Source organism: Electrona antarctica (assembly GCF_951216825.1).
Source record: "Electrona antarctica genome assembly, chromosome: 4".
Classification (NCBI taxonomy): domain Eukaryota; kingdom Metazoa; phylum Chordata; class Actinopteri; order Myctophiformes; family Myctophidae; genus Electrona; species Electrona antarctica.
Window position 1 is genome coordinate 53,595,254 of NC_136809.1, and position 15,000 is coordinate 53,610,253.

A 15,000-nucleotide genomic window follows, 5' to 3' on the forward strand; every position below is an offset into this window, starting at 1 on the left:
GTTTCTGTATCAGTGGTGCTCAATATTTCATGTCAAGGACCCCAAAAATTATATGTAATTGGCCACCGACCCCCCATCTGAAAATATGTTGTTCCAGGGACCTGGAAGATTTGCGCCACATTTCACGATTTTTCAAAAATAGCAGATCTACAAGTTCATAGCGCGCCACTCGGTGGCACGCTATGAGCTTGTAGATCTGCTATTTTTCAATAGCTAAATGATAACAATGTTTAAAACACCAAAATGGGTTCCCGCCCAAAATGGGTTAAGATCATTAATGCCATGGGCTGTTGCCTGAGGCCAGTGCAATTCTGCCAACTTCCGGTCCAGGACTTGTGGACTCTTGGCTATATGCTCTTCGCCAATAGAAGTCTATAGGTACTGTAGAAGAGCCGCCAATGGACTGCGGCCTCAGGAATGTGAACGGAGTTGTCGTAACTCTGTCGTATTTGCAATGGCTCTGGTTCGCATGCCCAGAAAAGCACATTAGGGCTCTTTCAGAATAGAGTTTGACACGTTTTCTCAGACAACTGTGTGTGTCCTCTGGCTGACATTCCCTCATGGCGCGTGTCCTCCTAGCAGTGGACTCACACAAGGGTGACACACACAGACGAGGACATCTGTCCCTGTGTGAGTCCAGCGTAGGACGGACACGCTGAGGGACAGCTTTCACGGGTCCTTTTTACCCCCCAGGATGCAGTGGGTTGGCGTTGTGCCAAGCAGACAGCAGGTCGTGCAGAACCCAGTGGTGAGCTGCTGCTGCTACTGTAGTATTAGCCTCGAAAACCCAGACGTTTTTATTTCCAGGGAGAAAAAAAAAGTCTGGGTCCGAGTCGAGTCCACTTCAATTCGGCATAGAGTAGCACAAACATCGCTCACTCTCTGCTGATTTCTGATCGTCTGCACCTTTGTTAAATTGACACACACACGCACACATGTACACACACACACTCCTCTCTCTCTCTGTCGCTCTAAGTAATTAGTCTCATCTGTCACGCAGCTGCCCGTCGGGCAAGTACAGGTCATGTTCTACTTGCCCTCAGGTTGTGGCCACTTGCCCCCAAAATAATATTGTTAATTACCGTTCATTCTAACATGCATAATATATTAGTGTGTGTTTTTTTAATGAATAAAGCAGCACTATAACATGAAAGTAGCCTTACAAATAAAGGCATGGTAGGGAAACTTGTTCACGCGGCAAGGACCCCAAAATGTATACTTATTAGCCCACAGACCCCCCATTTGAAAAGATATGATAATTTCAAGGACCCCCAGTTTGACATGCACCACAGGACATTATATGGACACCCGCACAGGTGCTTCCAAATATATTGTTAACCCATTTTGGGGTGGGAACCCCTTTTGGTGTTAGCATTATGTTATGCTTTAGCTATTGAAAAATAGCAGATCTACAAGCTCGTAGCGCGCCACTCGGTGGCGCGCTATGAGCTTGTAGATCTGCTATTTTTGAAAAATCAAAGAACCACTGACATAGAAACATAGCTTTTTCAGAAAACTGTCGGATGTAGAAGACATTTTTAGAATCTGATCTCAGGTGCATTTGCGACCAAAATGGTCGCAATCTTGAGCCCTGCGGCTTGAGAAAACTCATAGCTTTGGTCGTGAGCTTGTAGATTAGGTGTTTTCGCCGGAGCGAGCGCCGTAGCCACTTCACGCTCAGTGTGTGTGTGTGTGTGTGTGTGTGTGTTTGTGTGCTGGAATGTAACTAGGTGTGTAACAATATAGTAACTGTTTCGAAATAATCGATTTCGATAGTAATTTCGAAGTATATCGATATGTAAACAGCAAATATCGTATCGTATCGGGTGACTTTGTATCGTATCGTTTTGCAATGGCAATAATCAGTATCGAATTTGCAATTTAATCAATACTGACTGCATTGTTAAAGAGAAAAAATAAAAATATGAGTTTAATTACCATTCCATATCGCTACAATTGGTCTATGGATAAATGTGTGTGTTCATGTCAAGGCGTGGGCTTGTCCATAATGTGTCCAACTCCAAATACAATGTCCATCTATTTGCCAGAGAATCACTGTGTTTACTTATTTATATCCATAAAAAAAATCTTTCCCATAACACTCTAATTGCCCAGTGTTGCGAAGGCTCTCAAATGGATCTCCATATATGGGGATAAAAGGCTGTCACTTGGATCTCCACATATGATGATGATTTATGGCCCATATGTGGAGATAATGGAAATATCCAATGCTGACATCGGATTGATGTGGGAACCCCATATAGGGATGTACACGTGTGTCATCGTCATATGCGATTGGATAGCATTGTCATTATGACACACATATAACTAAAAAGTATAAAAGGATTACAGTCAGAGACTTAAGGTGGCAGAATATCTTCTAATATCTTTGGCCTGAGTCAGTTGGATAGGACGGAATATCTGGCCAAGCAAATTATAGAGCTTTTCATTGGAGGTTTCCACATCCCGGTTAAGTTCGTATCGAACACCACTGTCGTGGGTCCTAACTAAATAACCAGCACTGGTTCGAGCTATTTTACATGGTCCATTCGAGAACGGATTAGGGCGTACGGCAGTAACAGGATGTCGGAGGCCTTAGAGGATGGTGGTGGGACGGATTCCCCAGGAGCCAGGAGGTTACAACACCAGGTGGTATAGCTTGTGGAGCAGGTAAGTTTCAACAATCATCATTTGGGCCCAGGGCCTACGGGCTCTGGACGTTTGCCTCCAGAGTCTATGGGCTCTGGAGGTCCTGGGCATCAGTTGGTTAGATGCCATGGACCCGAAGTGGTGGGACACACTTCGAGGTTCTGGACATCGGTTGTTTAGATGCCGGGGACCCGAAGTGGTGGGACACACTTCGAGGTTCTGGACATCGGTTGGTTAGATGCCGGGGACCCGAAGTGGTGGGACACACTTCGAGGTTCTGGACATCGGTTGGTTAGATGCCGGGGACCCGAAGTGGTGGGACACACTTCGAGGTTCTGGACATCGGTTGGTTAGATGCCAGGGACCCGAAGTGGTGGGACACACTTCGAGGTTCTAGACATCGGTTGGTTAGGTGCCAGTGACCCGAAGTGGTGGGACACACTTCGAGGTTCTGGACATCAGTTGGTTAGATGCCAGGAATCCGAAGTGGTGGGACACACTTCGCCTTCGGAGCACGTGGGCTCCGGAGGTTCTGGACATCAGTTGGTTAGATGCCAGGGACCCGAAGTGGTGGGACACACTTCGCCTTCGGAGCAGGTGGGCTCCGGAGGTTCTGGACATCAGTTGGTTAGATGCCAGGGATCCGAAGTGGTGGGACACACTTCGCCTTCGGAGCAGGTGGGCTCCGGAGGTTCTGGGCATCAGTTGTTTGGATGCCAGGGACCCGACGTTGTGGGATTTCCATGTCCAGCAGAGATTGAAGGACCCGGCGTAGGACAGGAGAGTTCATCTTCAAAACGGCATGGGAATCGATTCTTGGGACAGCAGAGCAGGCTCGGACATCAAGACTACGATGGATATACCACCGATGGCGGAATCTACCGAGGAGCAGAGGATACAGCAGTCGAAGAGGAGCAGGAAGATACAGCAGCCGACGAGGAGCAGGAAGATACAGCAGCCGACGAGGAGCAGGAAGATACAGCAGCCGACGAGGAGCAGGAAGATGCAGCAGCCGACGAGAAGCAGGAAGATGCAGTAGCCGATGAGGAGCAGGAAGATACAGCAGCCGACGAGGAGCAGGAAGATGCAGCAGCCGACGAGGAGCAGGAAGATACAGCAGCCGACGAGGAGCAGGAAGAAGCAGCAGCCGACGAGGAGCAGGAAGAAGCAGCAGCCGACGAGGAGCAGGAAGATGCAGCAGCCGACGAGGGTCCCGCTCACCAGCAAGACACAACATCCGAAGAGGGTCCAGCTCACCAGGAAGACACAGCATCCGACGAGGGTCCAGCTCACCAGGAAGACACAGCATCCGACGAGGGTCCAGCTCACCAGGAAGTCACAGCATCCGACGAGGGTCCAGCTCACCAGGAAGTCACAGCATCCAACGAGGGTCCAGCTCACCAGGAAGACACAGCATCCGACGAGGGTCCAGCTCACCAGGAAGACACAGCATCCAACGAGGGTCCAGCACACCAGGAAGACACAGCATCCGACGAGGGTCCAGCTCACCAGGAAGACACAGCATCCGACGAGGGTCCAGCTCACCAGGAAGACACAGCACAGCATCCGACTAGGGTCCAGCTCACCAGGAAGACACAGCATCCAACGAGGATCCAGCTCACCAGGAAGACACCGCATCCGACGAGGGTCTCGTTCAGCAGCAAGATACAACATCCGACGAGGGTCTCGTTCACCAGGAAGACACAGTTGGTGAAGGTCTGGCGAGACGCTTTCAATGGGGTGGCCCAAGGGCCAGAGAGCATTGGTGATGTGCAGGAGAGAGAGAGCGCTGGTGATGTGCAGGTACGCTCTTGATGCGGTGGCTCGAAGAGCCAGGTACGCCTTCGATGGGGTGGCCCAAGGGCCAGGGACGCTCTTGATGCGGGGGAGCCAGGTACGCCTTCGATGGGGTGGCCCAAGGGCCAGGGACGCTCTTGATGCGGTGGCTCGAAGAGCCAGGTACGCCTTCGATGGGGTGGCCCAAGGGCCAGGTACACTCTTGATGCGGTGGCTCGAAGAGCCAGGTACGCCTTCGATGGGGTGGCCCAAGGGCCAGGTACGCTTGCAATGGGCGAACTGTTCAAGCCTTCTTGATATTTTACATATTTCCATGGGAAATCTGGGGGTGGCTGTTGCGAAGGCTCTCAAATGGATCTCCATATATGGGGATAAAAGGCTGTCACTTGGATCTCCACATATGATGATGATTTATGGCCCATATGTGGAGATAATGGAAATATCCAATGCTGACATCGGATTGATGTGGGAACCCCATATAGGGATGTACACGTGTGTCATCGTCATATGCGATTGGATAGCATTGTCATTATGACACACATATAACTAAAAAGTATAAAAGGATTACAGTCAGAGACTTAAGGTGGCAGAATATCTTCTAATATCTTTGGCCTGAGTCAGTTGGATAGGACGGAATATCTGGCCAAGCAAATTATAGAGCTTTTCATTGGAGGTTTCCACATCCCGGTTAAGTTCGTATCGAACACCACTGTCGTGGGTCCTAACTAAATAACCAGCACTGGTTCGAGCTATTTTACACCCAGGGTTATTTAATCCATTAAATTATAGCGCCCAATCGATTTATAGCAACGGAGCACTTTTACCGACGGACCGGATGTTATGCCGGATGTGGCTGTAGCAGCTAAATGTAGCCAAAACACTCTCGATGCGATCGACAACAACGGGAGGTAAGATTAAATCTATCGCGTCTAGCGACTGGACAGCGGAGGGCCGTCTAACACAGGATCCTTTCTTAGAATTGGACGGGATGATTTAGATCGCGAGTTATTAACGTTTTAAGATTTTCGTTGTCGTCGGCTAAACAGGGTTGGGGGACATTTTCGATGACGTCTTACTGTTGCGCAACATGGAGGATTGCGCAACAGGCGCTCCTAGGCTGTGGAGCGATGCGATCCGCGTTCATATCAATAAACTTCGTCTTTTGGATAAAACTTCGTCCTGGGCGTCGGGCGTTACTAACAGAAAGGACGGTGAACTTCGTCCTGGGCGATTGGGGTGGGTTTAGCTGCATAACCCGCGTTCCACACTATTTAATCCAAGTTTTCAGGAAGAGATGCCTGAAGAAGGTCTTTGACCGAAACGTTGCCTAAATAAAGTGTTCCTATTGCAAGTGCAGACGATGTGCGATGTTTTTTTCTGAATTTGAAAATGGAATCAATGAAAAGTATTAAAATGCTTCCTGGCTAATGCCTTACATTATGATTGCCCTATATAACTAAAAATACAAAATTAAAAACACCGTAACCCATTCTGGACAGGAACCCCCTCTTTTGGTGTTTTAAGCATTATGTTATACTTTAGCTACATTTAGCTATATTGCAAAATAGCAGATCTACAAGCTATGAGACCGTGACTAAATATGTACTAACATTGGATTCATAGAAACAGCTGCTTTTATACCATTTCCTGAAAAGCAACTGTTTTGGTGACATACAAGGAATCCACCCGACAACCTCCGTTATGAGTCTCCTCCCATGCAGTGACTCCCTGCCAGCCAGCACACTTATCTTCTAAGTGCCTCTCGGCAAGGCACTTAACCCATTCTGGACGGGAACCCCTTTTTGGTGTTTTAAGCATCATGTAATTATGCTATTGAAAAATAGCAGATCTACAAGCTCATAGCCGCGCTACGAGCTTGTAGATCTGCTATTATATTGAAAAGTCGTGAAAATGTGGCGCAAATCTTTGAATATATATTTTCTTCAGGAGCGAACGTATTTAACTCAAATCTTTGCTTTTTTGGGGGGGAGGGGGTCCCTGGAACAACATATTTTCAGATGGGGGTCGGCGGCCAATTATAATGTTTGGGGTCCTTGGTATGAAATAGTTTGAGAACCACTGATATAGAAACATGAGTTTTTCAAGAAAACTGTAGGATCTGTTCTCAGGTCTAAATGTGTTAACCTTCACTGCTCCAGCGTGCCAGCTCGCTTACAGTCACCGTATCAGTAGAGATATGAAGATGACTGCCTTACTGTAATCAATGCTGTTTCTTAACACTGTGTGCTTCCCGTTTCCACCTGCAGGGGGAGGTGTTTCTCTGAATTGAAAGGACTCCCAAATCTATCTGCATATACAGTATATACACAGATTCAGTGTTCAAATGTTTGAAAATACATGGCAGATCTACAAGCTCACAACGCATCATACACGGCGACACGTGTGAGCTTGTAGATTGTCTCTTTTCAAACAGCCAATGTACTTAAACTGATCAATCAATAAATGGTGAAGTGTACAAACCAGCTCAAACTAAATGGAAGTGACTGATGTTCATTAATCCTCCTAGCTGGAATCTAGTGAGCTGTAACAGACAACACCTCACCTCACCTCACCTCTCCTCTCCTCTCCTCTCCCCTCCCCTCTGAAGACTCTGAAAAATGGGACCCATGCAGTGCCTCCCTGCTTGGCACTCAGCATCCAGGTGGGGTGTACTTGTAGCCTACATAGCCTCCTTCCTATATGGGCCTCATGGCTACAGAAACAGGAGATAGGCTCCTGCCCTATGGGCCTCATGGTTACAGAAACAGGAGATAGGCTCCTGCCCCTATGGGCCTCATGGCTACAGAAACAGGAGATAGGCTCCTGCCCGGCTGCCCCTATGGGCCTCATGGCTACAGAAACAGGAGATAGGCTCCTGCCCCTATGGGCCTCATGGCTACAGAAACAGGAGATAGGCTCCTGCCCCTATGGGCCTCATGGCTACAGAAACAGGAGATAGGCTCCTGCCCTATGGGCCTCATGGCTACAGAAACAGGAGATAGGCTCCTGCCCTTATGGGCCTCATGGCTACAGAAACAGGAGATAGGCTCCTGCCCCTATGGGCCTCATGGCTACAGAAACAGGAGATAGGCTCCTGCCCGGCTGCCCCTATGGGCCTCATGGCTACAGAAACAGGAGATAGGCTCCTGCCCCTATGGGCCTCATGGCTACAGAAACAGGAGATAGGCTCCTGCCCCTATGGGCCTCATGGCTACAGAAACAGGAGATAGGCTCCTGCCCCTATGGGCCTCATGGCTACAGAAACAGGAGATAGGCTCCTGCCCCTATGGGCCTCATGGCTACAGAAACAGGAGATAGCCTCCTGCCTCTATGGGCCTCATGGCTACAGAAACAGGACATATAAGGCTCCTACCCGGCTGCCCCTATGGGCCTCATGGCTACAGAAACAGGAGATAGGCTCCTGCCCCTATGGGCCTCATGGCTACAGAAACAGGAGATAGGCTCCTGCCCTATGGGCCTCATGGCTACAGAAACAGGAGATAGGCTCCTGCCCCTATGTGCCTCATGGCTACATAAACAGGAGATAGGCTCCTGCCCCTATGGGCCTCATGGCTACAGAAACAGGACATATAGGCTCCTGCCCGGCTGCCCCATATAGGCCTCATGGCTACAGAAACAGGAGATAGGCTCCTGCCCGGCTGCCCCATATGGGCCTCATGGCTACAGAAACAGGACATATAGGCTCCTGCCCGGCTGCCCCATATGGGCCTCATGGCTACAGAAACAGGAGATAGGCTCCTGCCCTATGGGCCTCATGGCTACAGAAACAGGAGATAGCCTCCTGCCCCTATGGGCCTCATGGCAACAGAAACAGGAGATAGGCTCCTGCCTCTATGGGCCTCATGGCTACAGAAACAGGAGATAGGCTCCTGCCTCTATGGGCCTCATGGCTACAGAAACAGGAGATAGGCTCCTGCCCTATGGGCCTCATGGCTACAGAAACAGGAGATAGCCTCCTGCCCCTATGGGCCTCATGGCAACAGAAACAGGAGATAGGCTCCTGCCTCTATGGGCCTCATGGCTACAGAAACAGGAGATAGGCTCCTGCCTCTATGGGCCTCATGGCTACAGAAACAGGAGATAGGCTCCTGCCTCTATGGGCCTCATGGCTACAGAAACAGGAGATAGGCTCCTGCCCTATGGGCCTCATGGCTACAGAAACAGGAGATAGGCTCCTGCCCGGCTGCCCCTATGGGCCTCATGGCTACAGAAACAGGAGATAGGCTCCTGCCCCTATGGGCCTCATGGCTACAGAAACAGGAGATAGGCTCCTGCCCTATGGGCCTCATGGCTACAGAAACAGGAGATAGGCTCCTGCCCCTATGTGCCTCATGGCTACATAAACAGGAGATAGGCTCCTGCCCCTATGGGCCTCATGGCTACAGAAACAGGACATATAGGCTCCTGCCCGGCTGCCCCATATAGGCCTCATGGCTACAGAAACAGGAGATAGGCTCCTGCCCGGCTGCCCCATATGGGCCTCATGGCTACAGAAACAGGACATATAAGGCTCCTACCCGGCTGCCCCTATGGGCCTCATGGCTACAGAAACAGGAGATAGGCTCCTGCCCCTATGGGCCTCATGGCTACAGAAACAGGAGATAGGCTCCTGCCCTATGGGCCTCATGGCTACAGAAACAGGAGATAGGCTCCTGCCCCTATGTGCCTCATGGCTACATAAACAGGAGATAGGCTCCTGCCCCTATGGGCCTCATGGCTACAGAAACAGGACATATAGGCTCCTGCCCGGCTGCCCCATATAGGCCTCATGGCTACAGAAACAGGAGATAGGCTCCTGCCCGGCTGCCCCATATGGGCCTCATGGCTACAGAAACAGGACATATAGGCTCCTGCCCGGCTGCCCCATATGGGCCTCATGGCTACAGAAACAGGAGATAGGCTCCTGCCCTATGGGCCTCATGGCTACAGAAACAGGAGATAGCCTCCTGCCCCTATGGGCCTCATGGCAACAGAAACAGGAGATAGGCTCCTGCCCCTATGGGCCTCATGGCTACAGAAACAGGAGATAGGCTCCTGCCCGGCTGCCCCTATGGGCCTCATGGCTACAGAAACAGGAGATAGGCTCCTGCCTCTATGGGCCTCATGGCTACAGAAACAGGAGATAGGCTCCTGCCCCTATGGGCCTCATGGCTACAGAAACAGGAGATAGGCTCCTGCCTCTATGGGCCTCATGGCTACAGAAACAGGAGATAGGCTCCTGCCCCTATGGGCCTCATGGCTACAGAAACAGGAGATAGGCTCCTGCCCCTATGGGCCTCATGGCTACAGAAACAGGAGACAGGCTCCTGCCCCTATGGGCCTCATGGCTACAGAAACAGGAGATAGGCTCCTGCCCCTATGGGCCTCATGGCTACAGAAACAGGAGATAGGCTCCTGCCCCTATGGGCCTCATGGCTACAGAAACAGGAGACAGGCTCCTGCCCCTATGGGCCTCATGGCTACAGAAACAGGAGATAGGCTCCTGCCCCTATGGGCCTCACGGCTACAGAAACAGGACATATAAGGCTCCTACCCGGCTGCCCCTATGGGCCTAATGGCTACAGAAACAGGAGATAGGCTCCTGCCCCTATGGGCCTCATGGCTACAGAAACAGGACATATAAGGCTCCTACCCGGCTGCCCCTATGGGCCTCATGCATGGCTACAGAAACAGGAGATAGCCTCCTGCCTCTATGGGCCTCATGGCTACAGAAACAGGAGATAGCCTCCTGCCTCTATGGGCCTCATGGCTACAGAAACAGGACATATAGGCTCCTGCCCGGCTGCCCCATATAGGCCTCATGGCTACAGAAACAGGAGATAGGCTCCTGCCTCTATGGGCCTCATGGCTACAGAAACAGGAGATAGGCTCCTGGCCCTATGGGCCTCATGGCTACAGAAACAGGAGATAGGCTCCTGCCCCTATGGGCCTCATGGCTACAGAAACAGGAGATAGGCTCCTGGCCCTATGGGCCTCATGGCTACAGAAACAGGAGATAGGCTCCTGGCCCTATCGGCCTCATGGCTACAGAAACAGGAGATAGCCTCCTGCCCCTATGGGCAAGGATTACATGCCAGGCTGTCAGAGTCGTGGTCGGTCGTTACCTTCATGATTCCGTTCCAGTTGTCTCCGGTGGACACTCTGAACAGGGTGAGGAAGGCCATGCCAAAGTTGTCGAAGGTGGCGTGTCGACTCAGCCCCTCGCACGGGTTCAACTCTGAACACTCTGGAGAGACAGAGAGAGAGAGAGAGAGAGAGAGAGAGAGTTCAGAGTACCTCCATGGAGGGAACAAGTAGTTAGTTTTACTTCAAGGATGGAGTGTACAAAGTGTGGAGACGACGTTAATTGTAAAGGCCATTCATCTTCTTCCAGACACATTTTAATTCCATTAACCCTAGAACTCTAAACACGGTTGATTTTCACCCGCCGGATAATTATGTTTATGTGGTTTTCATAATGTTGCTGATGTCTGAGGTGGGTGGGTCTTTCTTTTTTTTTCTTTGATTTTTATCCCACGATTTTGTAACCCATTTTTCACCCTTGTGTCAATTATCTAATGTGATCCTGGGCTCTACACACCCTCCGCCAACCTGGGGAGAGCAACGGACTTGAACTCATGCTTCCTTCATGCATGAGTGTCCAAGTCGCTCCTTTACACCTGACAGGGGGGAGTTTCCCTGGTTGGACGTAGCGCGTGGAATGAACACGTTATTCCAACCAGTTCCTTTCCTCCATCAGGCGCCCCGGCTGGCCAGGGGGAGGCAGTGTGGGTGGGTCTTTCAGTACCGTAACAAACTGGGTAGTGTGTGTGACACTTTTGGGGACAGAAGATGCAATTACTGGGGTCGAGAAAAAGTAAAGTAATGTGGACAAGAGATCCAGTATAAGTCATTTTACACTTGGTTGCATGCTGAAAATAGCAGATCTACAAGCGCGACGCGTTGTGAGCTTGGAGATCGGCTATTTTCAGCAAGTGTAAAATTAGCCATTACGACGCATCAAGACCTGCCAAAATACATTTTAGTCGTCAAAATCACCCGTAGATTTAGTCGACTAAAATTAGACTAACACAAAAACACTAAATGAGAACTATTCAAGAGACTACGACTAAAACTAAAATAGAAATTTGCTGCCAAAAACAACACTGGTGCGGCAAATGAAGGACGGGGAGGTGGCCTCAATTGGTGAAACCCATGATCATCAATTATCAATTATGACGATGAACCTCAGCTCTGAGAGACGAGATAATTCAAGATGAATAACGACCATCCTAAGAGGTCAAGGGTCAAGGTGTCTCTCCCCCTCCCCCCCGGAGGTTTGACTTGAAGATCAGTGCTGGTCGGCCGGGCGTCAGAGACACACGGCTAATTAATCAATCACCGCTGATTACATCGTTAACATAATTACCATGATTTACCGTTCATAACCTAATGACCTGGAAAGGACTGTGAAGGCAGGATGCGCACGCACGCACGCACGCACGCACGCAGTATTTACATTTAGCGTACTATATGGCACAGATACACACACACACGTACATATACATAAGCATGCATACAGTGTTTCTGTCATATATGCATGAATACATATGCATATCATTTAAGCAATCGGATATGCCTGCACACACGCACGTATGTACGCGCGCACACACACACACACACACACACACACACCATAAGCACTCATGTGCATGCACGCATCCCATATTGTATGCAGGCACACACACACACACACACACACACACACACACACACACACACACACACACACACACACACACACACACACACACACACACACACACACACACACACACACACACACACACACACACACACACACACACACACACACACTAACCCAGTTTTCCAAAGAGCTCGACTCCCAGCGCTGCGTAGATGAAGAACAGTAGCATGAAGAGTAGACCTAGATTCCCCACCTATAGATGCACGCACGCACACACACACACATGCACACACACATATATGACCCATTTAAATAGAGATCACATTCATGTACAACATGGACAGAAACATGTAGGGCCCTATTTTCGTCCATAGGATAAGGGATAGGTATTTTTGAGTGGTGCAAACCACTCCAACAACCAGCTTTGTTTGTATCCGTGTTTGTGTGTACCTGTACGTGGGGCCCAAAAGAATGAGCATGGTTACTATGGTCACTGACATTACGTCAGACCACAGCTGATCAGGCTATATAAGACCTTGCACCACTCAGTTCACACGGGTGTGATTTTTACTATTAAAGCTGCTATAAGAAATAATAGGCTATGTAAAAAATGTAATGGCTTTGTTTTTTATTTATTTTTTGGTATTCAGACAGCCAGCAATGAGTAAAACGCTCCAACAAAAAATGTAGTCTCTGTGACACATCTAGGGGCCACAATCTGCATTCAAAGATGTTCCTAGAAGCTTTGTCATTGGTCGGGAAAAAAACGGTCGAAATGACTAACCAATCAGGAAGTAGACAGGCAAATCGACCAAAGACAAAGCTTGTGAATCAGATTGTGGCCCCTAGATGTGTCACAGAGACTCATTTTTGGGGGGAGCGTTTTACCCATTGCTGGCTGTCTGAATTAAAAATAAAAATAAAATAAAAAGGTAATTAAAATGTAGACATATTATTGCTTATATAGCAACTTTAAAAAAAAACTGCATGTCTTCCTGAAATCAAACAACCACCTCTTTTGTTTTGTCCACATTCAGGAAGAGCACCATGTTGTTAATAGTTCCACCTCCTTCCTGTAGACAGTGTGAACTGCACCATGTTGTTAATAGTTCCACCTCCTGTAGACAGTGTGAACTGCACCATGTTGTTAATAGTTCCACCTCCTGTAGACAGTGTGAACTGCACCATGTTGTTAATACTGTCGTCAATAATAATAATAATAATAATAATCGTCAAACTGATTACTGCCAAACGTGGCAGTGCAATCATGGGTCAGTATCTATAGGCTGAACAGCAGGGGGCTCAGGACACAGCCCTGCGGCCATCCTGTGGTCACTGTGATGATGGTCCTTGATGTTTGGTGGGGTCTCCTACCGGTGGGGGCTCCTCACTGGCAGGTGAGTCAGTAAAGGATACAACAGTACGTCCTCCCGGTGGGGGCTCCTCACTGGCAGGTGAGCCAGTAGGATACAACAGTACATCCTCCCGGTGGGGGCTTCTCACTGGCAGGTGAGTCAGTATAGGATACAACAGTATACGTCCTCCCGGTGGGGGCTCCTCACTGGCAGGTGAGTCAGTATAGGATAAAACAGTACGTCCTGCCGGTGGGGGCTCCTCACTGGCAGGTGAGTCAGGATACAACAGTATACGTCCTCCCGGTGGGGGCTCCTCACTGGCAGGTGAGTCAGTATAGGATAAAACAGTACGTCCTGCCGGTGGGGGCTCCTCACTGGTAGGTGAGCCAGTAGGATACAACAGTACGTCCTCCCGGTGGGGGCTCCTCACTGGCAGGTGAGTCAGTATATGATACAACAGTACGTCCTCCCGGTGGGGGCTCCTCACTGGCAGGTGAGCCATTATAGGATGCAACAGTACGTCCTCCCGGTGGGGGCTCCTCACTGGCAGGTGAGCCAGTATAGGATACAACAGTACGTCCTCCCGGTGGGGGCTCCTCACTGGCAGGTGAGCCAGTATAGGATACAACAGTATACGTCCTCCCGGTGGGGGCTCCTCACTGGCACTGTGAGCCAGCAGGATACAACAGTACATCCTCCCGGTGGGGGCTCCTCACTGGCAGGTGAGTCAGTATAGGATACAACAGTACGTCCTCACGGTGGGGGATCCTCACTGACAGGTGAGTCAGTATAGGATACAACAGTACGTCCTCACGGTGGGGGCTCCTCACTGGCAGGTGAGTCAGTATAGGATGCAACAGTACGTCCTCCCGGTGGGGGCTCCTCACTGGCAGGTGAGTCAGTATAGGATACAACAGTATACGTCCTCCCGGTGGGGGCTCCTCACTGGCAGGTGAGTCAGTATAGGATAAAACAGTACGTCCTGCCGGTGGGGGCTCCTCACTGGCAGGTGAGCCAGTAGGATACAACAGTACGTCCTCCCGGTGGGGGCTCCTCAGTGGCAGGTGAGTCAGTATAGGATGCAACAGTACGTCCTCCCGGTGGGGGCTCCTCACTGGCAGGTGAGTCAGTATAGGATACAACAGTATGTCCTCCCGGTGGGTGCTCCCCACTGGCAGGTGAGCCAGTAGGTAGGACACACCAGCAGTGACAACACACAGACATGTGCGTGGAGGAATTAATTTGCATAACAACTTAATTGGGAGGAAAAAAGGGGCAGTATACTCTAAATTTAGAGAGAGAGAGAGAGAGAGAGAGAGAGAGAGAGAGAGAGAGAGAGAGAGAGAGAGAGAGAGAGAGAGACTGGCATCACAGCGCTGAGCCACATGGTGCTGTCATGTCTACCCTGCCTCTGCATGGCTCTGCTTTCATCTTTGTAACTTTAAAGACAAACTACAAAGACCATGACATAGGGCATTAAGCAAAGAACTA

At 49.9% G+C, this 15,000-nt stretch overlaps 1 protein-coding gene and 1 long non-coding RNA gene across 2 annotated transcripts in view; one reads left to right on the plus strand and one right to left on the minus strand.

The window, feature by feature from the left end:
• LOC306922264 overlaps positions 1-15,000 on the plus strand; it is a 147,881-nt gene that overhangs the window by 109,211 nt on the left and 23,670 nt on the right. The window lies entirely within an intron of this gene.
• The window catches only part of LOC306922128 (uncharacterized protein), a gene marked incomplete at both ends in the record, with an annotated part of 46,365 nt that overhangs the window by 27,889 nt on the left and 3,476 nt on the right, over positions 1-15,000 (minus strand). Inside the window, 2 exons of the mRNA XM_079499523.1 lie at positions 10,572-10,693; positions 12,329-12,407. Coding sequence (XP_079355649.1) covers positions 10,572-10,693; positions 12,329-12,407 — 201 coding nt within the window. The remainder of the gene's footprint in view (positions 1-10,571; positions 10,694-12,328; positions 12,408-15,000) is intronic.